The sequence below is a fragment of the Lactuca saligna genome, chromosome 8 (genome assembly GCF_052625555.1).
Source record: "Lactuca saligna cultivar CGN05327 chromosome 8, ASM5262555v1, whole genome shotgun sequence".
NCBI classification, from domain to species: domain Eukaryota; kingdom Viridiplantae; phylum Streptophyta; class Magnoliopsida; order Asterales; family Asteraceae; genus Lactuca; species Lactuca saligna.
This window is the reverse complement of record NC_136424.1, coordinates 270045954-270073783: the sequence shown is the minus strand read 5'-3', so window position 1 is coordinate 270073783 and position 27830 is coordinate 270045954. Positions and strand designations below refer to the sequence as shown.

At 33.7% G+C, this 27830-nt stretch overlaps 1 protein-coding gene across 1 annotated transcript; it reads right to left on the bottom strand.

Annotated features, from left to right (window-relative positions):
* Positions 1-8345: 8345 nt before the first annotated feature.
* LOC145012044 (coniferyl alcohol acyltransferase-like) lies at positions 8346-9981 on the bottom strand. Its single transcript, XM_078970811.1, has 2 exons — positions 9540-9981; positions 8346-9425 (listed from the first exon to the last, which is right to left on the bottom strand). Exons 1-2 carry the CDS (start codon positions 9942-9944, stop codon positions 8484-8486), a joined length of 1347 nt encoding a protein of 448 aa, XP_078826937.1. The 5' UTR covers positions 9945-9981; the 3' UTR covers positions 8346-8483.
* Positions 9982-27830: the final 17849 nt, after the last annotated feature.

The following is a 27830-nucleotide window of genomic DNA, read 5'->3' as shown; positions in this document are numbered from 1 at the left end:
ATCCGCTCATTTCCTGCCAATAAAAGAATCCTACAAGATAGAGAGACTGACGCGGTTATACATTCGAGAAATCGTGATACTTCATGGAGTACCAGTGTCTATTATATCGGATAGAGACAGTAGATTCACTTCACGTTTTTGGCAATCACTTCAGAAAGCACTTGGAACCCATCTCGACATGAGTACCGCTTATCACCCACAAACGGATGGTCAAAGCGAACGAACCATCCAGATGCTCGAAGACATGCTTCACGGATGTGTGATCGACTTTGGGAAGTCTTGGGATACCCACTTACCCTTAGTCGAATTCGTGTATAACAACAGTTACCATTCGAGCATCAAGGTCGCTCCTTTCGAAGCACTATATGGGCGTAAGTGTAGATCACCGTTGTGTTGGGCTGAGGTGGGCGACACCCAACTAGCAAAGAAACTGGCATCAGACAAGGCGTTAATGGGACCGGAGATCATACGTGAAACCACGGAAAAGATAGTTCAAATTAGAGCTCGACAACAAGCATCGCGCGACCGACAAAAGAGCTACGCCGGTAAACGACGAAAGCCCTTAGAGTTTCAGGTCGGGGATCGAGTGCTGTTAAAAGTTTCGCCTTGGAAGGGGGTCATTCGTTTCGGAAAATGGGGAAAACTGAACCCACGATTCATTGAACCTTTCGAGATCGTTGCTCGAATAGGTCCAGTGGCGTACAAACTGCAACTACCCGCAGAGCTAAGCAGTGTACACCCCGTGTTCCATGTTTCCAACCTAAAGAAGTGCCTATCAGATGAAACTGTCGTCATTCCCCTTGACGAAATTGAAATCAACGAGAATCTCCTATTCGTCGAAGAACCAGTCGAAATCATGGACAGGGAGGTGAAGCGTACTAAGCAAAGTCACATCCCGATCGTGAAAGTACCGTGGAACGCGAAGTGTGGGCCAGAATTTACGTGGGAACGCGAAGACCAAATGAAGCAAAAGTACCCTCACCTATTCTAGCATTCTCAAATCTAGCTTTCAAAAAAAACTTCGGGACGAAATTCCCTCTAACGGGGGGAAGATGTCACAACTAGAAATTTTTGTGCCTTGTAGATTACAACAATTAAGCCAAAGTATGAATAAAAGACACAAGAGCATGTATGATGCATACTCTATGATAATAAAATTTCAAACAAACACCCCATGCAAGCATTTCAAGTAGTCAATAAGCAATTGGGAACCCTAGAGTCCTTGTTTAAGTCCATTTTGGACTAGGACTTCCTTATTGGGTCCAATGGACCAATAAGCTTCAAATTTGACCATCTTAGGCTTAGAACTCTTAAATGGGATCTAATTGGACCCACTTCCAATTATTTCAATAGTTTGGGTCATATTGGGCCTAGAATGAAATAAATTAATTATATGAACCATGTTAGGCCATAATTAACCTAATTTAGCCCTAATAGGTCATAAAAATTATACTTTGATTTAATTGAGCCAAACATCATCTAAATTATCTATAAGGTGGGATTAAGGGCAAAAAGCCCAAAATTTATTTCTCTTTTCTCCTCTCTCTCAGCCCAAACTACAAACCCAAGGGAAGAAGGGTTGACTTTTGGTAGCCATCTCACCATTATCTCTTGGATTCCCATGCTAAGGCCTCATATCTCCATGCAACAATCCCATCACCACTCTCTCCTCCTCTCTCTTTTCTTCACTTGGCCGAACCCAAAACACACACTTCACTCAACTCTCTCAAAAGAAACTCTCTCCACTCCTCTCCAAGTGTTCGAAAATTAGGAAGCTTCAAGGAGATTTTTCCCACAAACACATCATCTAAGGTAAGTTGATGTTAGATCCATAAGCTAGTTATTTCATTCCATTCAAGAATCACCTCTTAATCCATTCAAACTTATGATTTAGCACCTTAGAAGCATCTAAATTCGAGATCTTCCAAGGAGGGTTGCTAAGGCCGAATTTTCTTCTCATTTTTCTTCCAAAACCGAAACCACACCCAAGGTGAGCTTCATACCTCCTTATTTTTTGGTTTTTATAAGTTTTTTTGGGGGAGAATACAAGCAAATGTGTAGATCTATGAGTAAATGTATGCCTTGTGTGATTTTTATGCTTATATGTATGATTTTATTTGATTTGTGATGTTTATGTTAGCCAAAAGAACCTAAAAACTGAGAACTACAATATGAGGAATGAAATAAGTATAACTTATACCATTTCACACTAATCAAGTCTAGAAAAAGAGTTTAGTTGGCTAAAATGAACATTTTTGGACTTAAAACCCATTTTTGGACTCAAAATGTCAAAAATACAAAACTAAGGGGCCCAAAACAACAAAAGATAATTTCTAGAGGTTGAAACAAGTCCAAACAGTTTTTAATATAATTTTTCTGAATAAAAACACTTTGGAGGGGCTTAAAATATGAATTTTAAACATAATGGGCTAAAAATGGGCTTTTCGGCCCAATAAGCCCAAATTGCGAAATTTTCGAAATATAGGGGCTGAAAATGCAATTTTTCGTAAAACAGGGGACTACAAGTGTATTGAAACCATTTTGAGGGTCAAAAATGCTTTTCAAATTCAAAAGGGATCAAAAATGCAAAAAATTTCCATTTTGGGCCAAAATTGTAAAGATTACGAAAAAAGGGGGTTCCAATCGAGAAAACCTCATTTTGAAGGACTTAAGCTGTTTATTAAGTAAATCTTGGCTGAAAATGTCTTTTTCAATAAGTTTTGATGCTAAAGTGTCAAGAAAAATGGTTAGGGACTAAAATGGAAATTCTTTTATATAAAGGGTTAAAAGTGTATATTTTATCCAAGTAGGGTCACAAAAAGGTAAACTTTTACTTATAAACAAATAAATCCCATTAGATAAAATATGAGCACTACGACTACCGGCGAAACGTAATTACAAATACACCTTCAATACCAATATCGTTACCAAACGATTTGATTCGGTCTCGAATCAATTACAAAACAAAAATCAACAAACATTAGTACTTCAATAAAAACGCAAAATTTTCGAGAAGTCAATACACAATCTTTGGGCTTGAAAGTTTCAAATTGTGCTTGTTGGGCCTAGCTAGCCCAATGACATGATCTTTAGGCCCGAAGGGAACGCGCTTACATGTTGTTGGGCTTCTATGACCTAATTCCATGTAAAAGGACTTTCAATAGCTTTATTGTGCTGTTGGGCCCCAAGGGTCCATTAGTACTGCTAGCAAAGTCGAGAAGCCAAATGCGAGTCGGGCCAAGTGCCTTTCGCATTCACGATAGCCTGGAACGTCTTATGGAAATAACGAGGGCTTCGTACCCTCTTTTCTCCTTGGTTGTGGGGCTATAAGAAGTCAGGGTGGTTGGATTAAGTGAGTCTTACGGACGACGCCAAAAGGATCATTTGTAATTGGTAGTTATAAACTAGTCATTCTCGTTAATGCGTGATTATAACGACTCACAACCCATAATTAATCCAGTGTCACCTGGAATTATCGGAAACAATCGTCGTAGCGGTATAACAATAAATCAGACATGTAATTCTATGTATTGGGAAAACATCGGGTTTTCCCGGGAAATCAACACTTTTAACTATGTGATGTATACAAGGTTTAACAATTATACACACTTACAAAAACCGACAAGCATACTACAGATCTCCACACTTTTTCTTATATACAATACTTGTTTCAGAAAATATCGGATTTTCTGGGTTTTCAAACTTCACAAAAATCATTATCTTTCAAACATGACTTATGAACTCACCAACATTTCATGTGTTGACGTTTTTCAAAATACTTGTATTCTCAAGTAACAGGTAAATCGAAGAATAGGTATCCAGTGATGTCTTGGTGTTTTGTTTAAATTAGTATCGTACGGTTTAAGTATTGGAAATGTAATGTTCAAACAATGTACCGAATGTAAACAATATCTGTTGTAATATTTCAATGCATGGTGGTGAATGATGTTATGATTCATGTATATTCATTGTGATGGTATTCAATTAAGTCACAATAGCCCTCAGACATTTCCGCCGTCTGGTTCGGGGGTGTGACATATAAGCAATGTTAGTATTTTTTTTTTCTAAGCCAACAGATAATTTGAATCAATTTTAAGTTCAAAAATACTCATTTAAATAGATAGATATAAACCCTTTTTGTTGATTTGATTAGGGTTCTAGCAAGCTGTTTCAGGTTAAAACTTCTTTACATCATCAAATCCATTTATTGTTTAGGAGAATAAAGAGTAAGATTGGAAAATTAAAAAAAAAACTTTGAAGTTAGTGGGAAGAAAGAAATGATACTAGGGAAAACCAAGATCTCAGATCAGTTTCTTGTAGAGAAAAATGTAAAAACTATAATTACTTATTGAACATAAATCCCATATCCACTTCTGAAGTCTATTTCCTGAACGAAGAGTGTGGTTTGAGGCTTAAAATTGAGATCAAGAGTGATGTTTGTAGCTTGAAATTGTTGCTTGCATTGAATGTGCAGTGGCAGCTTCTAAAATCATAGCAAAAAAAGAAAAAAAAGTCCATTGTTGAAATTTAGGGCTTGAAATTGTAGGTTGTCTCTTATCTAAAAAAATATCAAGATCAAGAGTGAGTTTATGGTTTAAAGCAAAGTTAGAGAGTACGATTTAGGGCTCAAAATCATTCCACACACACATTGTCAAAGAAAGATGAAAAATGAAAAAGTAACAAAGAACAACATCAATTCAACACAATATATCAACAAATAAACATATACATCCATTGTCGATGGTTGTTTCAAATTTTCTGAATTTCGGTACATATGAACAAAAAGCTAATAAAGAAAAGATTGAGTACAACGATACACTATCCCACCTACATACCTGCTTCTTCTCGGTTCGCCCTAAGTAGCTTCCAAACTGTGTGACAGTTATGCTTTGTTTCACATTAACCCAAATTAAAGGAAGACTTATGAAACTTGACAAGAAATCCCCCATCATACCTGCAACTTCAAATTATTGCCATCTATGCATTTGCTTTACATTTCAAGATCTGAAATACAAAAATCATAAAGTAAAAGTTCAAGACCCGAAATACAAAATCAAAATCTCGAAGATCACATATCTCCAAATTTGAAATAAAAAAAATAAAAAAAAACAAAATATATCATATTCATATCATAGATCTGAAATAAAAAATTCAAAATCTAATATAAATGCTTTCCAAGATCTAGGGTAACTGCAGGAGGCCAATGAGCGATGTTCATATCTACCAACATAATAATGTCAGACCTAAGATACAAAAAAACCAAACTTAAAAGATTATACATTTCCACATTCGAAAGGATAAAATAAGATACTACAAGCCCTAACATTTTTAGATCTGGAGTACGAAATCAAAGCATCAACGATCCTACAATCACATATATAAAATACGAAAATCAATAGATAAAAGATCTTTCAAGGGGGTCGAGGTGATATGTTGGTCGAAATAAAGGTAGAGGGAAGGTTTGGTGCGGATGGCAGAGATGATAGCAGTGATCGGTGAATTATGTAGCGGTGCAAGCATGTTGCTGTGACGATAACAATGGTGTTGTTCACTGGAGTTTAGCTTTTTAGATCCTGGGCTTGAATAGTTGTTAGGGATGCAAATGATAGTGATGGTAGTGGAGGAAAATGGCGGTGACGCCGGCGGCAAGAATTAGTTCTAGGTTTTTACATTGTGCAGTAAGAAGGTGAAAATAGAGAGTGCAAGAGACGCTTGACAGAAAGGAAACATTTTATAAAGAGGAAAGATTTCAAAATTTTAAACAGAGAAAAGAGCATGAGAGCAAGAAAAAGAAGGGATAAAGGATTTGATATACAAGGGAAGCGGTAGTATCAGTTAACCATACATCGGGGTTAAAGGGGGACTGAGTAAAAAAAAATGTTGGTGACCGCATAATATATTTCAATGCATAAATTTATTATACAAATTGCATACAAAGTTATATTTCTTAAAATTCAGCAAAACATGATAAATGTTTATTAAGGTATATATATATATATATATATATATATATATATATATATATATATATATATATATATATATATATATATATATGGTTAGGTTCATGTGAGACGGCTTAATTTTGTGAGACCGTGAGACGCATTTATTTATTTATTATTTTTTTTAAATTTTTTTTAGTTAATTCAAGTTTCGAAAATAATATTTAATTTTTTTTTATTTTTTCATTTATTTTGCATTTTAAAATTATTTTTAGAATATGTACAGTGTAATATTCTATTTAGAATATTTCACGTATTTAAAAAAAATAGAATTTTTTTTTTTTTTTTTTAGTTAATTCAAGTTCCGAAAATAATATTTAAAAAAAGAATTTTTATATTTTTCCATTTATTTTGCATTTTAAAATTATTATTTAGAATATGTCAGTGTAATATTCTATTTAGAATATTTCACGTATTTTTCAAAAAAAAAAAAACGGGATATTTTTTTATTTTTTTTAATTTTTTTAAATTTTTTTTAGTTAATTCAAGTTCCGAAAATAATATTTAAAACAAGAATTTTTGGATTTTTCCATTTATTTTGCATTTTAAAATTATTTTTAGATTTGGTCTAACGGTCTCACAAAATTAAAATGGTTTCAAATAAACCTGAACATATATATATATATATATATATATATATATATATATATATATATATATATATATATATATATATATATATATATATATATATATATATATATATATATATATATATATATATATATATATATATATATATATATATAGGGAAAAGTGAATATACCCTTAAGGGTATATAAGCTTAGGTACCCAAACCCACTATAATTAGTTGTTTTGTTTGATATATTCATTATAATGTTATTAAACTTCAACCTTAACTTGAATTACTTTGAAAATTTTCGAAATTTCACTATTGTTTTCTTCTTGTATCACATCTTTTTGCCGAACACTTATTAGGTTATATATATTAGAGTTGAAAATGAAAATTATGTAAGAGGAAGCTAAATGTGAAATTTATAAAAATCTTAGAAGTAAATCAAGTTAGAAGTTGAATTATAAGAACATTGGACAATTACAATGTATACATATGATATAAACAACATAGTATGGTGACTTTGGGTACTTAAGCTTATATACCCTTAATGGTATATTCACTTTTCGCATATATATATATATATATATATATATATATATATATATATATATATATATATATATATATATATATATATATATATATATATATATATATATATATATTCCTTTCGTTGTCATTTTAATATACAGTTGTGTGTGTTGGATTGATAGTTGTGTTACTTGCCCTGATTGGTTAGAAAATCCAATGTAATCTTTTTGTTTCTAGTCTAGCTTTGTGCTAAAAAAATTTAAACCGTAAAAAGAATTCTATTCTTTTTTTGGTGAATGTTTTAGTAAAGTTATTGGTATTATTTGATTGACTTTACTCAAAGTTATCTAATTATAAATAGAAAAATTCAAATTTGACATCTATAATAATTTTAAAATAAAAGTTGTCCGAATAAAAGATATAGTATGTCATGGTGTATTCTTTTTATATGTATAAAAAACAACACATTATGTCGAGTTTGGTTCACAATAACAAATAACCTAATTATAGATGGAATGTTATATGTTTGGAAAAATATTCCATAAATCTTTTGTTCACAACATTCAATCCTTGGGAAAATCATTTTAATGACATTAATATACCAATAATCAATAATATGAATACAGTATATATAATGATGAATAAATAATTAACAAATTTAAGCATGAAATTACTTTGTCAAGAGACTCTCCTTATATGGTCAATCTTTATAGCTTGAATTAGAGTTTTCAATTCTAAAATCTACTTTGTATCACAGATCGTACATTTGGTTCTCTTTTTGTTCTTGCTACATTCAGCTACAAATAGGGTTCTCTTTGTGAGCTCTTTTTTAACATGTTGGCTTTTGGGCTACTTAAGTGGGCTAAAGAGCAGCACCCTTTCTTATGTTTTGGGCCATGAAAATCAGTATTTTTGGGCCTTTTGGCTATTATAAGAAAGTAAGAAACCACTAGATAGCATAATGGACACGAAGTGTCTATTTAATTGATGAATTTTTGCTCTGTGAAAGGCATGAAATGTTAATTTTGCCAGCCTAAATACACGAAACTTGTTACTTGCTAGTAGTAATAGTCGTAATGTTTGTTTTAATATATTTCGCAGTTTCCAATATTACAATTTTTTTTTCTAATTTATGAATAAAATATAAACTAATATAGACCAAACTTTTTGTTGAATCGAGATCAATGATATGCCATATGCCTCGACAAAAGATGACATGACATTATTTTGGACCTCAAAGATACTCTTAAATGTGTGTTTTTAAACCTATAGATCCTTTAATTTATGTTCTTCTAGTACAATAAAACACCTTAAATATAACACAAAAGTATACATACTGTAGAATGGCATACGATAATCATAGTGGATGATGATTACAAGTCAAGATACAATGGAGTTAACGGTTTAAACACCTCTCTTCCCTTAGTTTCCACCAAGTCTAAATGCTTTTGAAGCAAATGCATATAAACTATCCAATCGCCATTCTTTTTTACACTCGGCATCGGCATAACATATCCAGTTTGCCCACCCCATGGAAAATGATACGACCCAAAATGTGGCTTACCCCATCCAAAGTCAATATTTTCCACAGGAAACCGTTGACCAGATGACACGACTATAGCTTCACCTTCATTCTCTTCCTTTTTCACGTATATCCTTGCACATATTGGCTCGGGTCGATGCAATTCAACCCAATCAATTAGTCCCCTAAAGTGTTCCTCAGTCATCGCAGGACTCATAAACTCATGCACCACGTCAGCAACTCGACTTAGTGACATTTTCTTAAGCTCATCACACTTCGCCTCACCATAAGGGACAGAAAGAACATTTCCAAAGTAGTTTTTCATTGAAAAAGAGTTGGTATAATTTAGCCTTTCTCTCCCATCAACTACAACACCCATCTTGCATGTGTTAAGGTCGTCATCACACTCCGCTATTATCTTCCATAGAAAGGAAATGAATGACACGAGCTTGCTTCTTTTAGGGTTTCCATTTGAACTTGAAATCGATTGAAGGTGATTGATATCTTTTGCATGGATGTAGTATATGCGACTTATGAGAGGATCAAGTGGCAAATGAGATGTTTGTGGAGGGATAGATGATATAGGGTGAAATAGGGTATTGTAGAACGTGTTCATTACAGGTGGACGCCTAGGGTTAACAACTGAACGTCTGAAAGATGGAAGACAAGAGATTTTTTTCGATTGAGCAATTTCAGCCCATGTAGTCAAGAACATGTTTATCGAGTATGCATCGGCTATTCGATGATCAAATGCGCATCCAACTACTAAACCTCCACATTTCAACTCTGTGACCTATTTCATGCAATTAGACGAGATTAATTATGATAAACTTAGCAATTAGCATTTAGCAAGCATTAATTGTAAAGTTGATAACTTTTTTAACTATAAAGAATGTATTAATTATACCTGAACAGAAAGAACCCCTTGTTTTTTAACTGGAACAAGTTTTCCTTCTACAGAATCATCGGGGTGATAGAAATCGATCTTTTTAAGCTCGATATCAACATGGGCATGAATGAAATCCACACCACGGTTGTTACAGAGGAGCTCAGGTTCACCATCGTTGTTGTGAACAACTTCTCCGGCAAACGGGTAAAACGGAGCTAACACTTGTGCGAGTGATTTTTTAATTATTTTGACGCTTTCTTCATGGGGAAGTGATTCCTTGTAGCAGAGAAAAACTCCGACGTCTAATGGCGGAAGAAGAAGGTCAAGGTTTGACATCGGTAGCCAGTGGTCTTGCACTGGCAATGCAGCCACGATGACGTCCGTTTGCTTCACGTCGACTGAGAGAATTCCACAAGAATCCATTGTTAGAGTAGTGAAAGAGAAGCTAAATATTTTTAGATGTATAGAAAATTTGGATGTGGAGCATGATAGAAAAAGGATGGCTTATATAGGAAAATATTAGTCTTGATTAGTATTAATAACTAACAAACCATATTAAATTAAGTGATGGTGTGTCATTGATTGTCCCTCATTTCAACGACCTTTTTTAACTTACATTTTGAACCTCTACTTGCTCCAAACAATAATTTGGATTGAACAATGGCTGCTCCCAATATTCAGCCCCTCCACTTTGCAATTAATATCCACCTCAATGGTGATGTGATGTTTTATATATATATATATATATATATATATATATATATATATATATATATATATATATATATATATATATATATATATATATATATATATATATATGTGGCTTATATTAAATGAGCTTAAATCAATAAAATTTTAGATTAAATTACACGAATAGTCCCTATGGTTTGGGTAATTTGTGCGTTTGGTCCCTAACTTATTTTTTTTTAACTCGGAAGGTCCCTACTATTTGTTTTTATTACGCGCTTGATCCATACTGTTTGTTTTTGTTACGCGCTTGATCCCTATCTTATCTTAAAAGACTATTATTTAAATATGAAAAAACAGTTTTGTAGGTAAGGTAAGGTGAGGGGGTTGGTTTGGGGGTGTGCTTATTTAATATAATTAAAAAATCAAGGCCAAAATAGTCTTTTTAGGTAAGATAGAGACCAAACGCGTAACAAAAACAAACAATAGGAACCCTTCGAGTTTAAAAAAAAAAGTTAGGGATCAAATGCGCAAATTACACTAAACCATAAGGACCATTCGTGTAATTTACTCAAAATTTTAACTTGATTTTAATTACTAGGTTAATAGGTAGCCTCAACCAAAAAATGATTTTTGTTTTTTATATCGGAAAAGACTAAACAAAAGACGAGGTGAGGAAACCACATGGCCTCATCTGTATTTTCGATGACTATTTTTTGAAAAATATTAATTTTTAGGTATTAAATAAAAAAAAAGTCTACTAAGAAAAATGGTTAAATTTGTAATTCCGGCTTTATCTATGTATATCTAATTATATCTATACTATATGGCGCCTGTTTTGAACGGTTTTATTTTCTATACCTGATTCCCGTGAAATTGAAAGCCGGCCGTTTAAAGAAAGGGTTTTGCATGTCTTCCGGCCTTCCATGACACCTTCGGTGACGTCATGCTGCCGTCTTTTGTCCGTTTGTTGGACATGGGATACGATCTGGATGGAGACCTGATTCTGCTTCATTAATCGAAGCAAGCTCCTTATGATTGAAGAAACGCCACCTGTTGATCAGATCGTTGTCGTTTCTCGATTGCTTACATCGTATTATACATATTTGGTTTGGTCCATTCAATTAAAATACGCTTTGGAATAGGAAGCACCACCTGAATCGCTGAGATTGGAAGCTTCATATTAACACCCCTCTTAAAATTCAGTTCTTCATCTGATTTTTGATGATTGCTGCGCTAAATGTACATTTTAGTTTTCATGGTGGAAGCATTGCTTGATAATTCATGACTTCAAACCAGTATAGATGGATTGGACAAATACAAAACGATTGCCAGTTTCATTTCATTATGTATCTAATTTTGTTCTCACATCCAATATTATACATCAATTTGATTGGGAGTTTTTTTTTGGCTATTAGGTGTTTGATAAAATACTAGCCACATTCAACTCTTTTTAGGATTCTAATGATATTTGGTTGTATCTATTGATTTAGTAGTCTCTATATGCTTTGCCTTTTAGTGTATATATGTTAGCAAGTTCTTTATATCATTCTTTTGAACATTTCCCATATTTTCTTGGTCAAATCTATAAGAAAACTGAATTAGTTTTGCTTTTCAAATATAGTATAATGTATGTTTGTTCAGATTTGACAAGTTATCATGACATATCAGCACTAAATAGTCACAAAACATGTTATGTCACTAAAGATTGACACATAATCATGCAACGACAACGGGTAAATGGGTTGACCGTTCAACTCGTCAACATTGCAAAAAATTAGAAAATTTATGATGCTTTTAGTTGTGGTAAATTGTTTTCATTTTCCAATAAAATGTTTTCAGAAAATAGAGTTGAGTTTTAAATTTTAGTTTTCTATGAAAATCTTAGGAAGCGTGTTTGGTAGGAACGATTGAAAACTTCATTTTCTATTTTAGAAATTTGGAAAACTATAAAAATCACTTTTATAATTTACATACAATTTGAAAAACATAAGGTTGCGTTTAGTTACGGAAAAACAATTTTAATTTCCCATTTTTCGCTTTCTGTTTTCCGTTTTTAATTTTCGTTTTCTGTTTTCAGTTTTCATTGGAAAATTTAGATAACACGTTTAATTAAAATTTATTCATTTTTCATTTTTGGTTTCAGAAAATTAGAAAACGGTTGAGCATATTTTTACAAGGTGCTCGTTCTCAAAGAAGATATGGTCTTGGTTTAGTAATTGGAGTGGCTTACTGCATTGCATTCCCAATAATTATGATGAGCTTAAAAAATTGTTTTGATTTCCTCGGGCATTAATAAGAAGAGACTGAAGCTCAGATTGATGTTAATATATTCGGTGTTGTGGAGTATATGGAGAACTCGCAATGACTTTGTTTTTAAGAAGAAGAGATGTTCGCATCTCAAGACGACAGATGATATTCAAATCCTTGCTTTCAATTGGGTTAAGAATAGATCGAAGTTTAATTCTATCTCGTGGTTTAATTGGTGTATTTCTCCTTTATGCACTTGTAATTTGTAATTCTTTTTTGTGCTAGCCTCTTGCTAGTCTTTAATGCATTTGCCGTTCAAAAAAAAAAAAATAAATTAGAAAACGTGTTTAAATGTGTATTTTTCTAACGGTTTTTTTTTTTTTTTTTTTTTTTTTTTTATTTTTAGAAAACGATAATAGTGGTAGGGTGTGTGGGGTGGTTGTAGATGTGGTGGTGGCGCCAGTGCTGGGGACGGCGGACGTGGTGGTGTGGATTATGACGATGGTCACGTGTGGTGATGGTGGCGGCAGTGGTGGCGGTGGGGTGGTAGTAGTAGTGGCAGTCGTGACCGGATGGTGGTGGTGGTGGTAGTGATGACTTCAACCAAATGCGTTTTCAAAATTTTCATTTTCATTTGAAAATTTTCATGAAAAATTAGAAAATTTTCTGCAACCAAACTCACTCTTAACACCTAAAATCTAACAAAAATAAAGTAGTGTTAACAACTTTTTTTTTTTTTTTAATTTTTTTTTTTTTTAATTTTTATTTTTTATAATATAGTGCCTTTTGTGCAAAGTATAATGTTTTGTTAAGAAACTATGATTGGGATTTTTCAAGTATAATGTATTCAAACCGTAGACATAATGGACTGATTCTACTCTCTTTTATAGCATCATATAAAGTGTTTTATTGGTTAAAGAGATAAGTACCATGATATTATTGGTTAAAATATCAGTACATTGTTAATCACAGCTCTTAAGCCATTAAGACTAAACCATTTTAACATTATATGTAAGACATTAAAATATTTTCGGAACATTCAAACAACTAAAATAACAATCTAATTTCGGCCAAATCCAACGAAATCATCTTAATGGTGTAAGACGCGAATAATCAAATATTTTTAACTAGGTGTAAGATGCGTATATTATAAGGGTTGATTAAAGAAAAATAATAAATAACAAATGTAAACAATAAGTATTTTCTAAAATAAAATTTCGAAATAAGAAATAAAGAAAGTTATTAATTTCAATTTACTATCACATTTATTATATTTAATAGTTTACATATATAAATATAAAAATTATGTGATTTTTTAATTTTAAAAATTCAAAAACTAAAAAATTAACACATGAATATTATTTATTTTAAAAATATCGTAAAATGATAAGTATTAAAACTCATGAAAGATTGATATGTGACAAAATAAATCTTCATTTGTTATAATAGATTCATTTATTAATTATTACATTAGCTTGTGTGGGATGGTATGTGATAGTCTTTTTTCTGTTTCATGTCCAATGGAATAGGAAAAAATGTTTATTTTACTTTTACCTTGGGTTAAAATTAATAATCGTTTATTTGATAACTACCGTAAATAAAAAGTGTAAACTAGTATTCATTTTTCCAAAAGAGTTTTGTTATGCTGCATGGTTGAAACAAAAACACATACAAAAATGCAAACATAGCATCAACAAATAACATAAAAACTCATGTTCACATCAATGCTTAAAAACGAAATTGCTTACATGAACCATCTATTTGTGTAACGTGCGTCAATCTAAAGAACTATGAACTTGTCACCAAAAAATACCAAAGAAAATAGGCAAAATACATAAACAAACAAACCAGGTAAATGTTAACAATATCCGATTAAGAACATCATTAATGTCATAATGTGTACCAATACATAAGGAGAAAAATATCATAATTAGAAAACAGATGCAAAAACTAGGAACAGAGTATAAGTAAATAATCTTTAATACATCAAAATATATAAACCAAAATTTACCTTGATTTTACTTAATGCCTAGTAGTCTTCTCATTTGACCATTTCCTAGAGAACAAATGTGTGGGTTTTACTAGTTGGAAGCCTTCAGTTGACTCCACTTATGGACTGTGTATTGTTTAATCCAAAGATTTTAAGTGCACATATACCAATTATACTCAATTTTGAGAGATAGGTTAGTGAGATACTCAAAGAATAATTTATATGCGAATACTTACTGAAACGTAATGTAAAACTAATTGAAATCAGATAGCAATCGTTTTTTGCAAAATACCCATAAGGGAAAAAGGAACAATTTTTACAAAAATGTATGTTGATAAAAAAAATATGTTACAAAAGCTAATTGAATTCGCAAATAAGATTATAATAAAAATATGTTTTGTAATTATTTGCAGAAAACAATTTGTATAGCAATGTTTTTGCAGTTAAATGTTTAAAAAGACATTTTTTTTTCTATTGTTTAGTTTTTTATTTATTACTTTAATGGGCAAAATGCGGAAATAGCAATGAATTTTCATTTTATTGACTAATATATCATCTTACTTTGAAAGAGCTAGAAATAGCAATGCATTTTCATTGCAAAGTGATGGTAAGTTGTTATATTTGCTATTAAAGTAAATATAAAAAATTAATAAATATAAATTGAAGTTAGATGCAATATTAGACGATAGTGTATGCCGGATCAACGTATACGTTTAAAGAAATAATCAATGTATTTTCATGTTACTACCTTGATAATAGCATCACAGTGGACAACATTGTCAAATACACTCGTCTTCAAGGAGATACTCAATAGAGATCTCAAGATGATTTTTTTTTTTTTTTTTTTTCTTTTTAGGAAAATCCAATTATTTCAATTTATTTTCATACACCCTTCCTCTGTTATAAAATGAACAAAAAAAAATTGTTTTACTTTTTTCTGTGACGTGGTTGATCAGAAATAAAAGAAAATCGTAAATAAAAAGAAATTACGTAACTCGTGGACTACATATCTCCTTGTACCTTCGTTTCTTGAATAATGACAATCAAACATCATTTGATTTTATAAAGCGCGTAAGTAGAGAGGTAGCTTAAAGGTTGTGTCATAGCCAATATTGCAAGTCCTGAATTTGTATAAATCAACCTTAAACCTCGATAAACATGGAATAATCGAAGTGTGAAATCTGTGATAAAAGTTTAAAAAAAAGATGAAATGACAGAAAGTGGGTTGATTTAACTGTCTATTACTTCAATGAGATTGAGTATTCAGAATGAAAGTTCACCCTTCTCCGTGGTCTAGATCTATACGAATTCTTAATTTGGTGATCAAACTGAAATTTCAAAATAAAACCAAAAAAATACATTAAGCTAAATATAAACCTGGTTACTATTAAAACAATAAACATAAATAAATAATTAAATGCCTATTTGAACATTACGAAGATTTGATTATCCAATTTTGTGAATGTAACTACTTTAAAACATGTTTTGAACCTAAAACATATTTTAAAAAAATTTGAGTCATATTATTGTTTTCTTAAATAATGTCTAAGATAGAACATAACTCATCATACAAAACCTTTACTCCATATGCCTCTTTTAAACCCAGTTTGTGCCTCATATAAAATAGTAGCTTTTTAATAAGATCTTTCGTGTCAAAATAGAGATATGGTTCATACGGGCATTTCAAATGTGATTTTCGATGTATAATCTACAACCATAAATAGTAAAAAATGAAAAACTTAAACTTCACATGATATGTATATGAATCTTAATATAAATGATTTCGTTGATTAAAAATATATATTATCTTCCTTAAAATTGAGAATGAATCATATGAGTATCAATATGGATAGCCCACAAACATTTGACATGTAATGGCACCAACAACCACTTAAAAAAAGAATAACAATCAAACAATAATCTTATTTTATATTTTACATGAAAATGTTACTATATTTTATCTAAGGAAATACTGATAATGAACAACTCTCTTTCACTTTTCTGTTATCTTTTTCGGGTTTGATTTTTCTTGTCCATTTTTCATAAATTGGTTTCTTTATTCCCCTATTTTGTTTGGACCTTTTTACCCTTCTCTTTGCAGCTACCTCAACATAGTATGGAAAATTATTAAACTATCTGCTTAGCCATATGTAATGTCCTATTTCAGATCGTTCGTGATTAGGGTTCGTGGACTGCAAACCTGGCTTGAGGAGGTCTCGGGCTGCGACGAGTTGCTAGAAGCATAGAGCATCTCGTCACCTTTCCGTGGGTTTGAGGTTCATAGGAATCGGGATTATATCGAGGAAGCGATGGAAGTTTGAAGTTGTGGCAGGATAAGTCCCTTATTTGAGAAATGTGGCAGCTGAGTACACTGGGCGTGCATATGTGTATGCTTAGCGTACTCATGTGTGTGATTTTTAAGTGGATCCACCTAGTACGCTAGGCATACCAGAGGGTACGTTGGACATACTAGGCACAGAGTGGAAACCCTAACTTTTGATGTGTCCATATGTAAAGAATAAGATGGCCTCATTCCTTGCCACCATCGTCAGTCAATAAACCCTCTAAAATCCTAATCCTTCGTTCATGGAGCTTGTGAGTGCTTTTGAGAGCCGTGAGTGATTTTGGTGTGTTCTTGGAGTAAAGAATGAGCTTTGGAGAAGGAGTGAGAAGTATAGGCCTTGGATCTGAGAATATCTAAGTTGGAAGCTTTATATAGAGGTATAAAGCTTCAATCTTTCTCACTCTTTTGTTTTGAGCATCATATATATATATATATATATATATATATATATATATATATATATATATATATATATATATATATATATATATATATATATATATATATATATAATTAGGTAAGCTAATAATACTAAAGGAAAAGCTAAAAGGAAGACTAGTAAAGATAAATAATCATACTATAAAGGTTAAATAAATAAATTGTTAAATGAGAATTATTATTCATCCTTTAGCCGGTTAAGTTCTGCTAACATCGAGCCTATAATCGTTAATCTTAACTGAGCATTAAAGTTGTGTATACATTTATATGTGATTGACACCCATACCTGCAATTGCTTGGTACAACTGCGGAAAACATAACTTTATCATCTTTCAATGTTTGATAAAGCATCATGACAGGATAAATATCAAGTCAAATAGCTCGATTATAGGAACTTTTTGTAATATTATCCATCAAACTTAATTAATTAAACTACCTAGAGGGGAAGGCCTTGAAAGTAATCATAGTATAAAGATGATAAGAAAAGGGATAAAAATCTATAAAAGAAAAAGTTATAGGATTAGTACGAAAGGAGTAATTTATCCTAGGAAAATAAGATATAAAGAATATGAATCTTTTAAAAGAAAAAAAATGATAAAACTATAGTAAATTGTAAAAACATTAAAACCTATGAACTCACCGACATTACTTTGACGTTTACAAAACTCATGTATTCTCATGGAAATGAGATCTGAGGCAATGGAGTGCTGAAGGAAGTCAACAAGTGGCTGAAGGAATTCTTATTTGTTTAGTTTAGGATTAGGAAGTATGCTTGGCTATCAAACATTGTGATCCATTATTATTATATAAAATACTAATTTTGAACTCCTTAGGTAATAGTACTTTCGTGTGATTGGTTGATTGTTTTTTCTTCTTTTTGTTTTCTTTCTCTATTGTGTCGTTTGTCACTTTAATTCACTAATTGAATTTTTTTACTGGATCTTGATAATGGATTACATGTGTCTTAACTTCTCAAATTGCTATCTATGTGTTCGTTTTCCTACGTATTCTCTTTTGCCATATCACATTTTTCCACTGACTGCCTTTTAACGTGTTTTCTGTCTGTTTCACCGCCTCTGTAGATCGATTTTTCTTAATTTCTATTCCCAATTGACCATAGAAGAATCATAGACCCACCCCCTGTAGATCGATTTTTCTTAATTTCTTCGATATTTTTACCGATGTAGCTATAACCTGCTTCCTCGATTTTGCATCGTCCATGCAACGTCTTTGTCCTAGGGTTCTTATGTGCTGCAATCGATTTAACCCAGGCATCGCCGCTTTTGATCTATCCCACCTCTCTCTAGCCCTCTAAGATCATCTTGCCTCTTTCTTCTTTTGACAGTACATCACCGAGTCGTTGCCTTCCTTTTCTAATTACATCGTCGATCATCTTCAAAGGTCTTCCATCACACTTTTGGGGTAATTTCTCAATATTCTTAATTTTGTTTTTATTCTTTCAAATTCAAATTTACGTTTTTAGCAACTCTAGTGTGAAATTGAGTTATTTTGAAATGTTTTGTCTCTTATCTTCATTGGTTGTTTCATGGTCAAATCCAACTGAACCGTATTTTCGTTATGAAGCGTCGATTTCTTGCCACCGACATCCATCGTCGGATACAGTTGCATCCACAACACCGGTGACCGTAAGATTGACACTCATCATAGATACGATTGAAGTACGATTTTCTTCATTTTTTACTGCTTTCAGTGCAGTTGTATTTTGCTTCTCTGCATTTTCCTTTTTCCTATGATTTCAGTTCATGAACTGAATCATTACCATCTGATATGAAATAGAGTTTTATGGTATGATCCAAATAATGAATTTTAATTTACAGATTAAAGTTTATTTGTTAATAAGGATTTTGTTGTGTTACTTGTATAAGTCGTTTCTTATTAAACATCTTACTCACGAGTGCATTTGTTGTTCAATTACTTTAACCATTGAACAACTTCTATATTTCAATTTTTTTAACTTAAACATCTTATGAAAGTTGTTTTAACATTACTTTTTGTAGGTGATGACGTAAAGGAAGATATGTTTGTCCCTCAATTTACTTGATAATCAAGCGGTTTATCCTTTTTTCATGAATATCTTCTTCATCGAAAAGAAGTAGAATGCAGGTTCCTGGATTTAGTATGAAGCACATGATATATAAGTTGTTTGAAAATGAAATTTATTATTCATTTTTTTCATAAAGTTCTTCATCAGTCTGCTTCTTATTTTCTAAATTGCTAAAATTTAATGTAGAATGCAACTTCTTATATGGGCCTTCAAAGGAGTTAATGAAATTTTCTCCAAGTTGGATATATTTTCCTAGATAGTGACTTCACTCCAAGTTGTATTATGCATTCAAACACCTAAACAAGGTCATGTATCCGTTTTGTCTTCAGTTTGGGGCCAAAATATTGCATCTTGTGAAGGATTTTTGTTAGTGACTAACAATCTTTACGGTATGTAGTTCACATGTCAAGATTTATAAATCCTAGATTTGTGTTGTATCACTTTAGCTATTCTTTTTTTAGGAGAAAATATCCAAAAAAACATTAAATTGGGTTTGTTGACTAAAGATTGCCATTGATGGTGCATAAGGTTTGGAGTATTCATGCAATGGGAGCAACCTACACATCATCCACCGTGATGTGAAAATACCTTAGTTTTTCTTAGACAACAAGGTAAAAAAGTCATAAGCATTACATGGAGAAAAGTGTAAAAAAGTCAACTAAGACCCCATATTAGACAACAAAATGAATATACCTTGCTTTTTTCTTCCATTTAGCATGATTGATGATTACAGTTAAATGCAAGAAATAACAATAAACTTTCATTAAGTTATCTGATATGGCATCTTACTTTCATTTCTTATTCTCAATTTTCTTTTATTTATAAAATTATCCTTATTAAATTATCATACTTAGAAAGTACAATGCTATTTTGGATAAAACCTTATTACGTTTCAAAACTCAAATTAAGAGTGTTGTTATTCTCCTCCATTACATTTGATATAATTGTTTACTTTGAAAAAAAGAAATACGTTGGTGAAGATATAATTGTTTACTTTGAAAAAAAGAAATATGTTAGTGAAATCAGAAAGATACCCACTAGATCAAGCAACAGTGGCAACACTCATTTATGAAACCAAAAATGATATGTTCAAAAATATCCAATTTCAATGTGTCAATGATAATGATCATAATTTTCAAAGGATTTTCATAATTTAACAGGTTTTCATGTTTACTGTTTTTGATATATTGGTCAACAGGGGAATATTGTTCACAGACTAGGCCGCAACAGAACCGACAATTCAAAAAAAGGGACTAAAAGGCATAATTGTCATTTCTATCATAATAAAGTTGGCTACAAACTCATATAAACAAAAAAAAATATATCCCACAACTACAAAAACTTGACAGACCACCACCTGAACAGTAAACAGTACAACTTGCATGTCACTATATTCGTCCAATGTGCAACCCCAGAACACATGTTGCACTTCTCACCTCTTATATAAGACTCCAAATATTAGATCTGCATTACTCGCCACAAAAAACATTTCCAACATGCCAAAAGAAATCGTCCTTGCTCTTCTTTCTTCACAAATCGCTTACCTACGAGAAATACAAGAACTACTTGAAGCTGCATAAACCAGATTGAGAGAAGGTTTTGTCATGGACAATAAGTCCTATAACGCCATTTCCAAAGATCAAGAACACCAACACTTTGGATTCCTCAAAAAATTGCTTCACGATGCAGTTGTTGACGACCAATCAATGGAAGACAATTTGGACTTCATACTTGCGACTCTCCATAAACGAATTCAAGTTTATAAATGTATGCTGAACAATGAAGAAATCTAATGTAAACTACGCCTATTTCCATGTCTATCAACTATGAAAATAAAATTGCTTATGAAAATAATAAATTCCAATCCCGCAACGCAGGTTTCTTCAATAGTTAACAAATAAAAGAAAAGTTTGTGTTATATTTCTACATAGTGTGTAACGCCCCGATTCTCAGGTATCGATTTTATATAAGAATTTTCTTGATTTCAAGGTCTACTCCACGAGTTGGTTGCCCTACTCGTCAAGTAGCAGCGGGTTGGTCTACGTGTTTTAGTAACCTACTCGCCGAGTCTAAGAAGGGAATCGACGAGTAGGAGATGGCAGATGAAACCCTAAATTCTGGGGTATTGTACCCTATTCATAGGATTATTGGCCTCCCCCAGCCTCCCTTTTACAACTCCTTGACACTCTTAAACCCTAAATCACGTGTGTGTGTTCTTTGGTGTGTTAAATCTTGGAGGTAGGATCTTGGTGAAGGAACACTTGGGGAAAACAAGTAAATTGAAGCAAGGAACTCATAGGAAGCAAAGATCTACTTCAGTTGGCATTCTTTTGATGGTATTAGGTTTTTTCCTTGGCTCATTTCATCTTTAATCTCTTTTGGGTGGGTTTTAGGAAAGGTTTCTTGTGTTTGAGCTAAGATCTGAAGTTGCAACTTCAGATCAGGACTCCCTTTGGCCTCTAGATCCACAAAGTTATCAGCTTTGACAAGTATGAGCCTTCCCTCAAGTGTGAGACTTCTTTACAAGCTTGGTGTTGTCATTTTAAGACTTTAGAGCTTTGCATGCACGTAAAGTTTGCAACTTTACGTGATAAACATGCCATGGGAAGCTGGATCTATAATTTGGAGCCTTAACATGGCTTAAAAAGCCTCTGTATGGATGAAGGACTGAAGGGACTCGGTGAGTCGCATGTTCGACTCAGCGAGTCCGATGAAGATTATCGTTGGCTCAGCGAGTCAGATGAATGACTCGGAGAGCCGGATAGGATTTTCCCAACCTTTGGACACGTATGAACGCGATGAGGTGTAAGGGGAGAACTCGGCGAGTTGACCAAGGAGTTACAGCCATTGACACTAAGAGCTCGATGAGTCACTCAAGTGACTCGGCGAGTTGGCGAGTCATGCCAGGAACTCGACGAGTAGCTGAGGGTACTTGATGAGTTGAGGTCAACATGGATTGTTGACCATGATAGGTGACTTTGACTTTGACTAAGGGTTGACTATTGGACTTCTAGGGTATTTTCCGAAAATATGAGCATGGTGGGGACATTTAGTTAAGAATATCATGATGGGTGTTAACATATTATCTAGGGTGTGATAGTGTGGGATTCTGGGGATACAACAGTTAGATATTTGCAGTACTTCAACACTACTTGTCAGGTGAGTTATCTTCACTATATCAATAGGGTCTAAGCAACCAAGGACGTCCCTTTATGGATTGTATTCGGTTATGGCATGATATATTTATTGATTACATACTGGTAGTTAGGGGAGGTGATATGCTTATGTGTAGCCACCTGGTTAGGTCAGTGTCCTGATTATAGGATGATGCTAAGTTAGTGTCCAGTTAGGTCTGTATCCTGGTTATTGGGATGTTGCTATGATTAGGGATCTGTTAGATTGGTTTGACTATTATATGATATGAACTAGCGTATGATATTTATGTGCACGTGTTTTTTTGATTGGGGTTGGGTTGAGGTGGTCCTGCTTTGTGCTGAAGACCAACATACCTAGTGAGTGGTCCGGATAGGCTATAGGTTGTGTGAGGCGGTCCATTCATGCCGAAGGCTCGGGAGCGGTCTAGATAGGTTGTAAGTCCTACGTGGCAGTCCATTCAGGCTGAAGGCTCATTATGCATGCTGATTTGTATTTGTGGATGTAATATGATTATGGTTATAAGAGATTGGTATTTTAGGGGAACTCACTAAGCTTTTGGTCTTATAGTTTCAGTTTATTGTTTCAGGTACGTCAGGGGATCGTGGCAAGGTGAAGACATGATCGTATAGCTCCTCATGATTTGTTTATATTCTAGGAAAACTATGATATTATACATTTTGAAAACAAAGTTGTAATGATTTTAATGGTTTGAAATGTTTTAAAAGTTCAAATTTATCTTGGTATTTTTGGGTGTTACAAGTTGGTATCCGAGCCTTGGTTTGAGTGAATTAGAGGAGAACTTGTGTGACTCCCGTCTCATATCAAGGAAAATATATTTAAAATGATTTTTTTAAACGGCTTTCAGAATAAGTAAAGGAGGATGCAGGGTGTACGATCAACCGGAGCCAGTAAGTAGACCCCAAAATGCCATACAATTATTTGATTATGTGATATGTTAGAACATCATGCTAGTACTAGCCTAGGGACCTTCAGGAATTACATGATAAAAATTGCCTGATTGTATGATGCCTACTAGCCTAGGTTTTCGTTTATATGAGATTGACATCATTACTGTAGTTGTTTAGTGTATGTATCACAATTGTACATAATTAAGATCTTATAGCTCGAGAATGTTTGATTTGGCCTTATGTTATGTTCTTATTGATTATGGCTTAGGGTAGGATCAAATATTCGAAAGTCTATAGGGTCCAACATTATGTATGATTAGCATACACTAATGTTGCAGGGTTAGTGGAAGTTTCATGAATGGGTGAGTTGTGTGAGGCCGGTAGGTCAGTTGTGATTAAGTTAGCCTTCCTCTAGGAGTGAGGATCGAGCCCTCACTATACTTATGTATATTGTTAGGGTGTTTTGGTGATACTTGAGACAAATATGGATAGGTGTGGAAGGTAGTATGGGCCCGTACTATTGAAGGCACAGGACCCATACGCGTATCAAGGAAGTCACAACCCCTAGCGTTTAGTCGGGAGTTGGTTCCTAGTTATTTATGTGGATTATTTGATATCTTGTGGTATGTTTCACAATGGTGATGATGAGATGCTTTGTGACTGGATCCGGTTCAGGATCAAGATTAGGAGACGGAGGCCAGCAGGGGCCAATAGCACCTGAGCCCGTAGTGCAAATGCGTACAAAGGAGTTGAATGCCAGGATTCAGGAGATCCTACATGATGAGGTTGCTGCTGTGTTCCAGGCACAACTATCGGAGATGTTTGGGTCTATTAAGACTGCCATAGCTGAGTACTTCAACGAGCGATATGCAGCCCTTGCGGAGACGGCTGTCGCTACAGCTGCATCGGCTGTAACAGAGATAGGGGAAGAGGAGGAGCCACTCGGGGCTTCCAGTACAGGGACTTCGATAACACGAAGCACCTAGTTTTGATGGGACACATGACCCCATCAAGGCTATGAGGTATATCTCAGATGTGGAGGGGTGTTTCTTTACCTGCTCGTGTCCTACTGACTAGAAGGTCAGGCGTGCTCTGAACCTGCTAAGCTCTGGTGCCAAGGACCCGTGGAGATTAGAAACTGGGCCGTACACTGATGATCAGAGAGCTGCTGTTACTTGAGAGCAGTTTAGGGATATGTTCCGAGCTCGATACATTCCACGGGTCGAGCGGGAACGGTTGTCACATGAGCCTTTGAGTTTGAGACATGAGGGGGAGTCGGTGGCAGATATCACCTACATGTTCACAGAGAGGGAGATGTTCTGCCCAGAGTTTTATTCTGAGCAGGCTCAGATGACATGTTATCTGAGCATGCTCAAGACTGACACCTATCAGTTTGTGTCTACCCAATGATGTGATACTCTTTTGGAGTTACAGGAGGCTACTAGGAGGCGTGATTTGGAGATTGATCTACAGATGAGGGAGCAGCGGCAGGCCCCAACGCAGTCATAGCCGGCGTCTAAGCGATCTAAGACCGCTGATTCTAGAACGGGGGGTTAGCAGAGCTGCACTTGTGGAAAGTGTTGGATTAGGTGTCTAATTTCATAACTATTTCTAGAATGTACTTGACCCGGTTGGCATGGTCCATTTGGGTTGCATGGCATCATGACACTTGGATAGACTAAATGAGAGAAAGGACACTTATGGTTTATTAATATATTATAAGTTCTAATATATTAATAATATTATTTAATTAGTATTGATCAAGAATTAATTTAGAATTAAGTTAGTGATCAAAAGGAGACTAATTAAATATGTGGGGTTGATTGTGTAAATCATCCCTCCTTATATAGTGGGCTAATGATCCATGGTTTGCTAAATTAGGCTAAAACCCATAGGGTGCTCCATGGATAGTCTATGGATGTTAAATCCCATAGATCATGGAGGAAATGAAAAGCCATGTCAATTAGGGTTTACATGTGTAACCCTACTTTTGATACCACTATAAAATGACCCCATGAGCTACCAAAATCGGCACTAAGTGAAAGAACAAGAGGGCTAGCTGATTTTGAGTGTGTGTGCTTCTCTCAAAGTTATTCCAAGAGTTGTGGTGTTGTGTGAAACACTTGAGGCATCACATTTGGGGTGCTAGGCTCACAGAGTTCTCAAGGAATCCAAACAACAAGAAAAGGTATGTTCTCCTACTAGCTTTTATGTTTCAATGTCCCCATGCCATGCTAGTTAGATTAAGAACCTTGGAAAAATCAAATTTTTATGTATCTTAGTAAAACATAGAGACAAGGTTTCCAAGGTTGCATGTACACCTTAGGATTGTTAGAATGCTCAAAATTCTTCAGTGGTATCAGACCCTAGGCTTGTTTTCTTGATACTTGATGCAAATTGTTGGAAAAAACTCAAAATTTTGTATTCTTCCTGAGTGAACTTGTCGAGTCCATGGGAGAACTCGATGAGTCCATGTGTATAATCATCCTAATCGTTGAGTAGGTTCATACACTCGACAAGTAGGAGGCCCAAAGTGCAGTTTTTCGAGTTTTGCTGCTGGAAATGGACTAGAATAATTACCCTAAACTGTTTTGGCCTTATAAAACCTGTTTTTGATGTGGTAATGATTATGCTAATCCATTTACAATGATTATTAACAAATATTTCAAGTTTTATATGTGTTTTTATGATTCTTGAAATTGTTGATATGAATGTTCATACTCTTATGAGTTTAGTAGATCATAGGAATTATTTGCAAATAGTTTGTTAGTTTAATTCTTGATCTTGATGTGTTTTAATCGAATCCATAATTTATCCTCAAGTTATGGAGTACCAAAAGTCTTTCTTTTAAAGTTCATTTAAGAACACATAAGCTACATAAAATGAAGAGTCTTCATTTTAATAAACCATTAACTCATAAGTTATGAAGTTGAAAAGTTTTTAAAAACTTTAGTTCCAGCCCCTATAATTTTAGAAGTTAAAATTCAACCCTTATACTTTATAATATTATAAGTTAATATATATATATATATATATATACACACACACACACACACACAAACACACACACACATATACATATATGTATGTATAAGAACAAGTCGTTTTACCGTTAGTAGGCCTCATTCACGAAGTCGGTCTATAAGGGGGGTATAAGGTTGTTGCCTATAAAATGGCAGCTTAATGGGTGTCCACTCTCACCCACTGATTCCTTGACTGGTGGAGGGTTGTTAGCCGAATGGGTAGGACAATGACTTTAATCCTCATTAAAAGTATAATGATTATAAAGTAACTAAATATTTTTATAAATTCCCAAACATATTTACTTTAGGAAAATGTGAATTTGGTGCTAAACCATGAAATTAGACTTTGCACCTTGCTTAAGATGTTAGTGGAGCGTGTGTTGTTAACCGACACACTAACTTGGATTTAACAAGGTTGGAAAAGGGTGGCTTAAGGTTTATCACAGATCGGTGGAGCGCGTGTGGTTAACTGGCACATCGATTAGGTGACAAACATTAAGAGTACCAAGTAATTTGCATGGTTATTCACACCTTGTTTTGTGATCCTCGGTATCCCAATCACAAAACTTGAAGGGCACATTCGAGATTGAAACATGCCATTGAAAATTTCAACGAATCTCAAAAGAATCTAGGAGTTTCAAAAACAATTAAAACCTAATAATACATTTTTTTTTCATGGTGGAAATTGGAGAAACATCATTCACCTACCTTCAAATGTTTTATAGCTTGGATTATGGCATCCCTCTTCTAAGTTATAAAATATTGTGTTTGGACCTAGCGTTAATATTACATTTGGGTGTCTTATTAAGGACTATCTTTATATCTAATCTAAACTCGTCCTTCTTCCTTTTCTGATGTCTTCTAACAATGTTGCTTCTGGATCAAATCCTACTAGCTCCTTCTTTCTCATGAACCTTTATGGGAGAGTCATCTTCGATGGATCCAACTTTAATGATTGGATCAGGAACATCAGGATGGTCACACGCTATGAGGACAAGGAATATGTCCTCGACAAGGAGCTTAAGAAACTTGATGAGTCATATACTACTCCAATGGAGATCACAAAATTCCAGGCAGATGAGAGAAATGCCACTAAGGTGGCATGTATCATGTAACACCGTAAATTTCAAAACAAAATTTTCAAATTTTATAAACCATAATTCACTTAATATTCATAAAACAACCATTTTTAGAATTCAATCCAAGTAATACAAAAATCCCAAGATCTCAAAATCATAAATCCCATTTGTGTGTACAGATCAAGCCGGCGCCTTCCCACGGTCGTCACTAGTACCTGAAACAAATAACACCAAACACTGTAAGCACAAAGCTTAGTGAGTTCCCCAAAATACCACATATAATACATATTAGCCACTCGAGGCTATAACTATGTGGGTCCGTGCACCCAAACTCTGTGAACCCTCAGGTTCTAACTCTGTAAACAT

Bases quoted from the DNA above. Each gene is read 5' to 3' on its own strand.
- LOC145012044 (XM_078970811.1), bottom strand. From the start codon at position 9,944: ATGGATTCTTGTGGAATTCTCTCAGTCGACGTGAAGCAAACGGACGTC. The intron at 9,426-9,539 runs GTATAATTAATA...TGCATGAAATAG, and splicing joins AAGGGGTTCTTTCTGTTCAG to GTCACAGAGTTGAAATGTGG.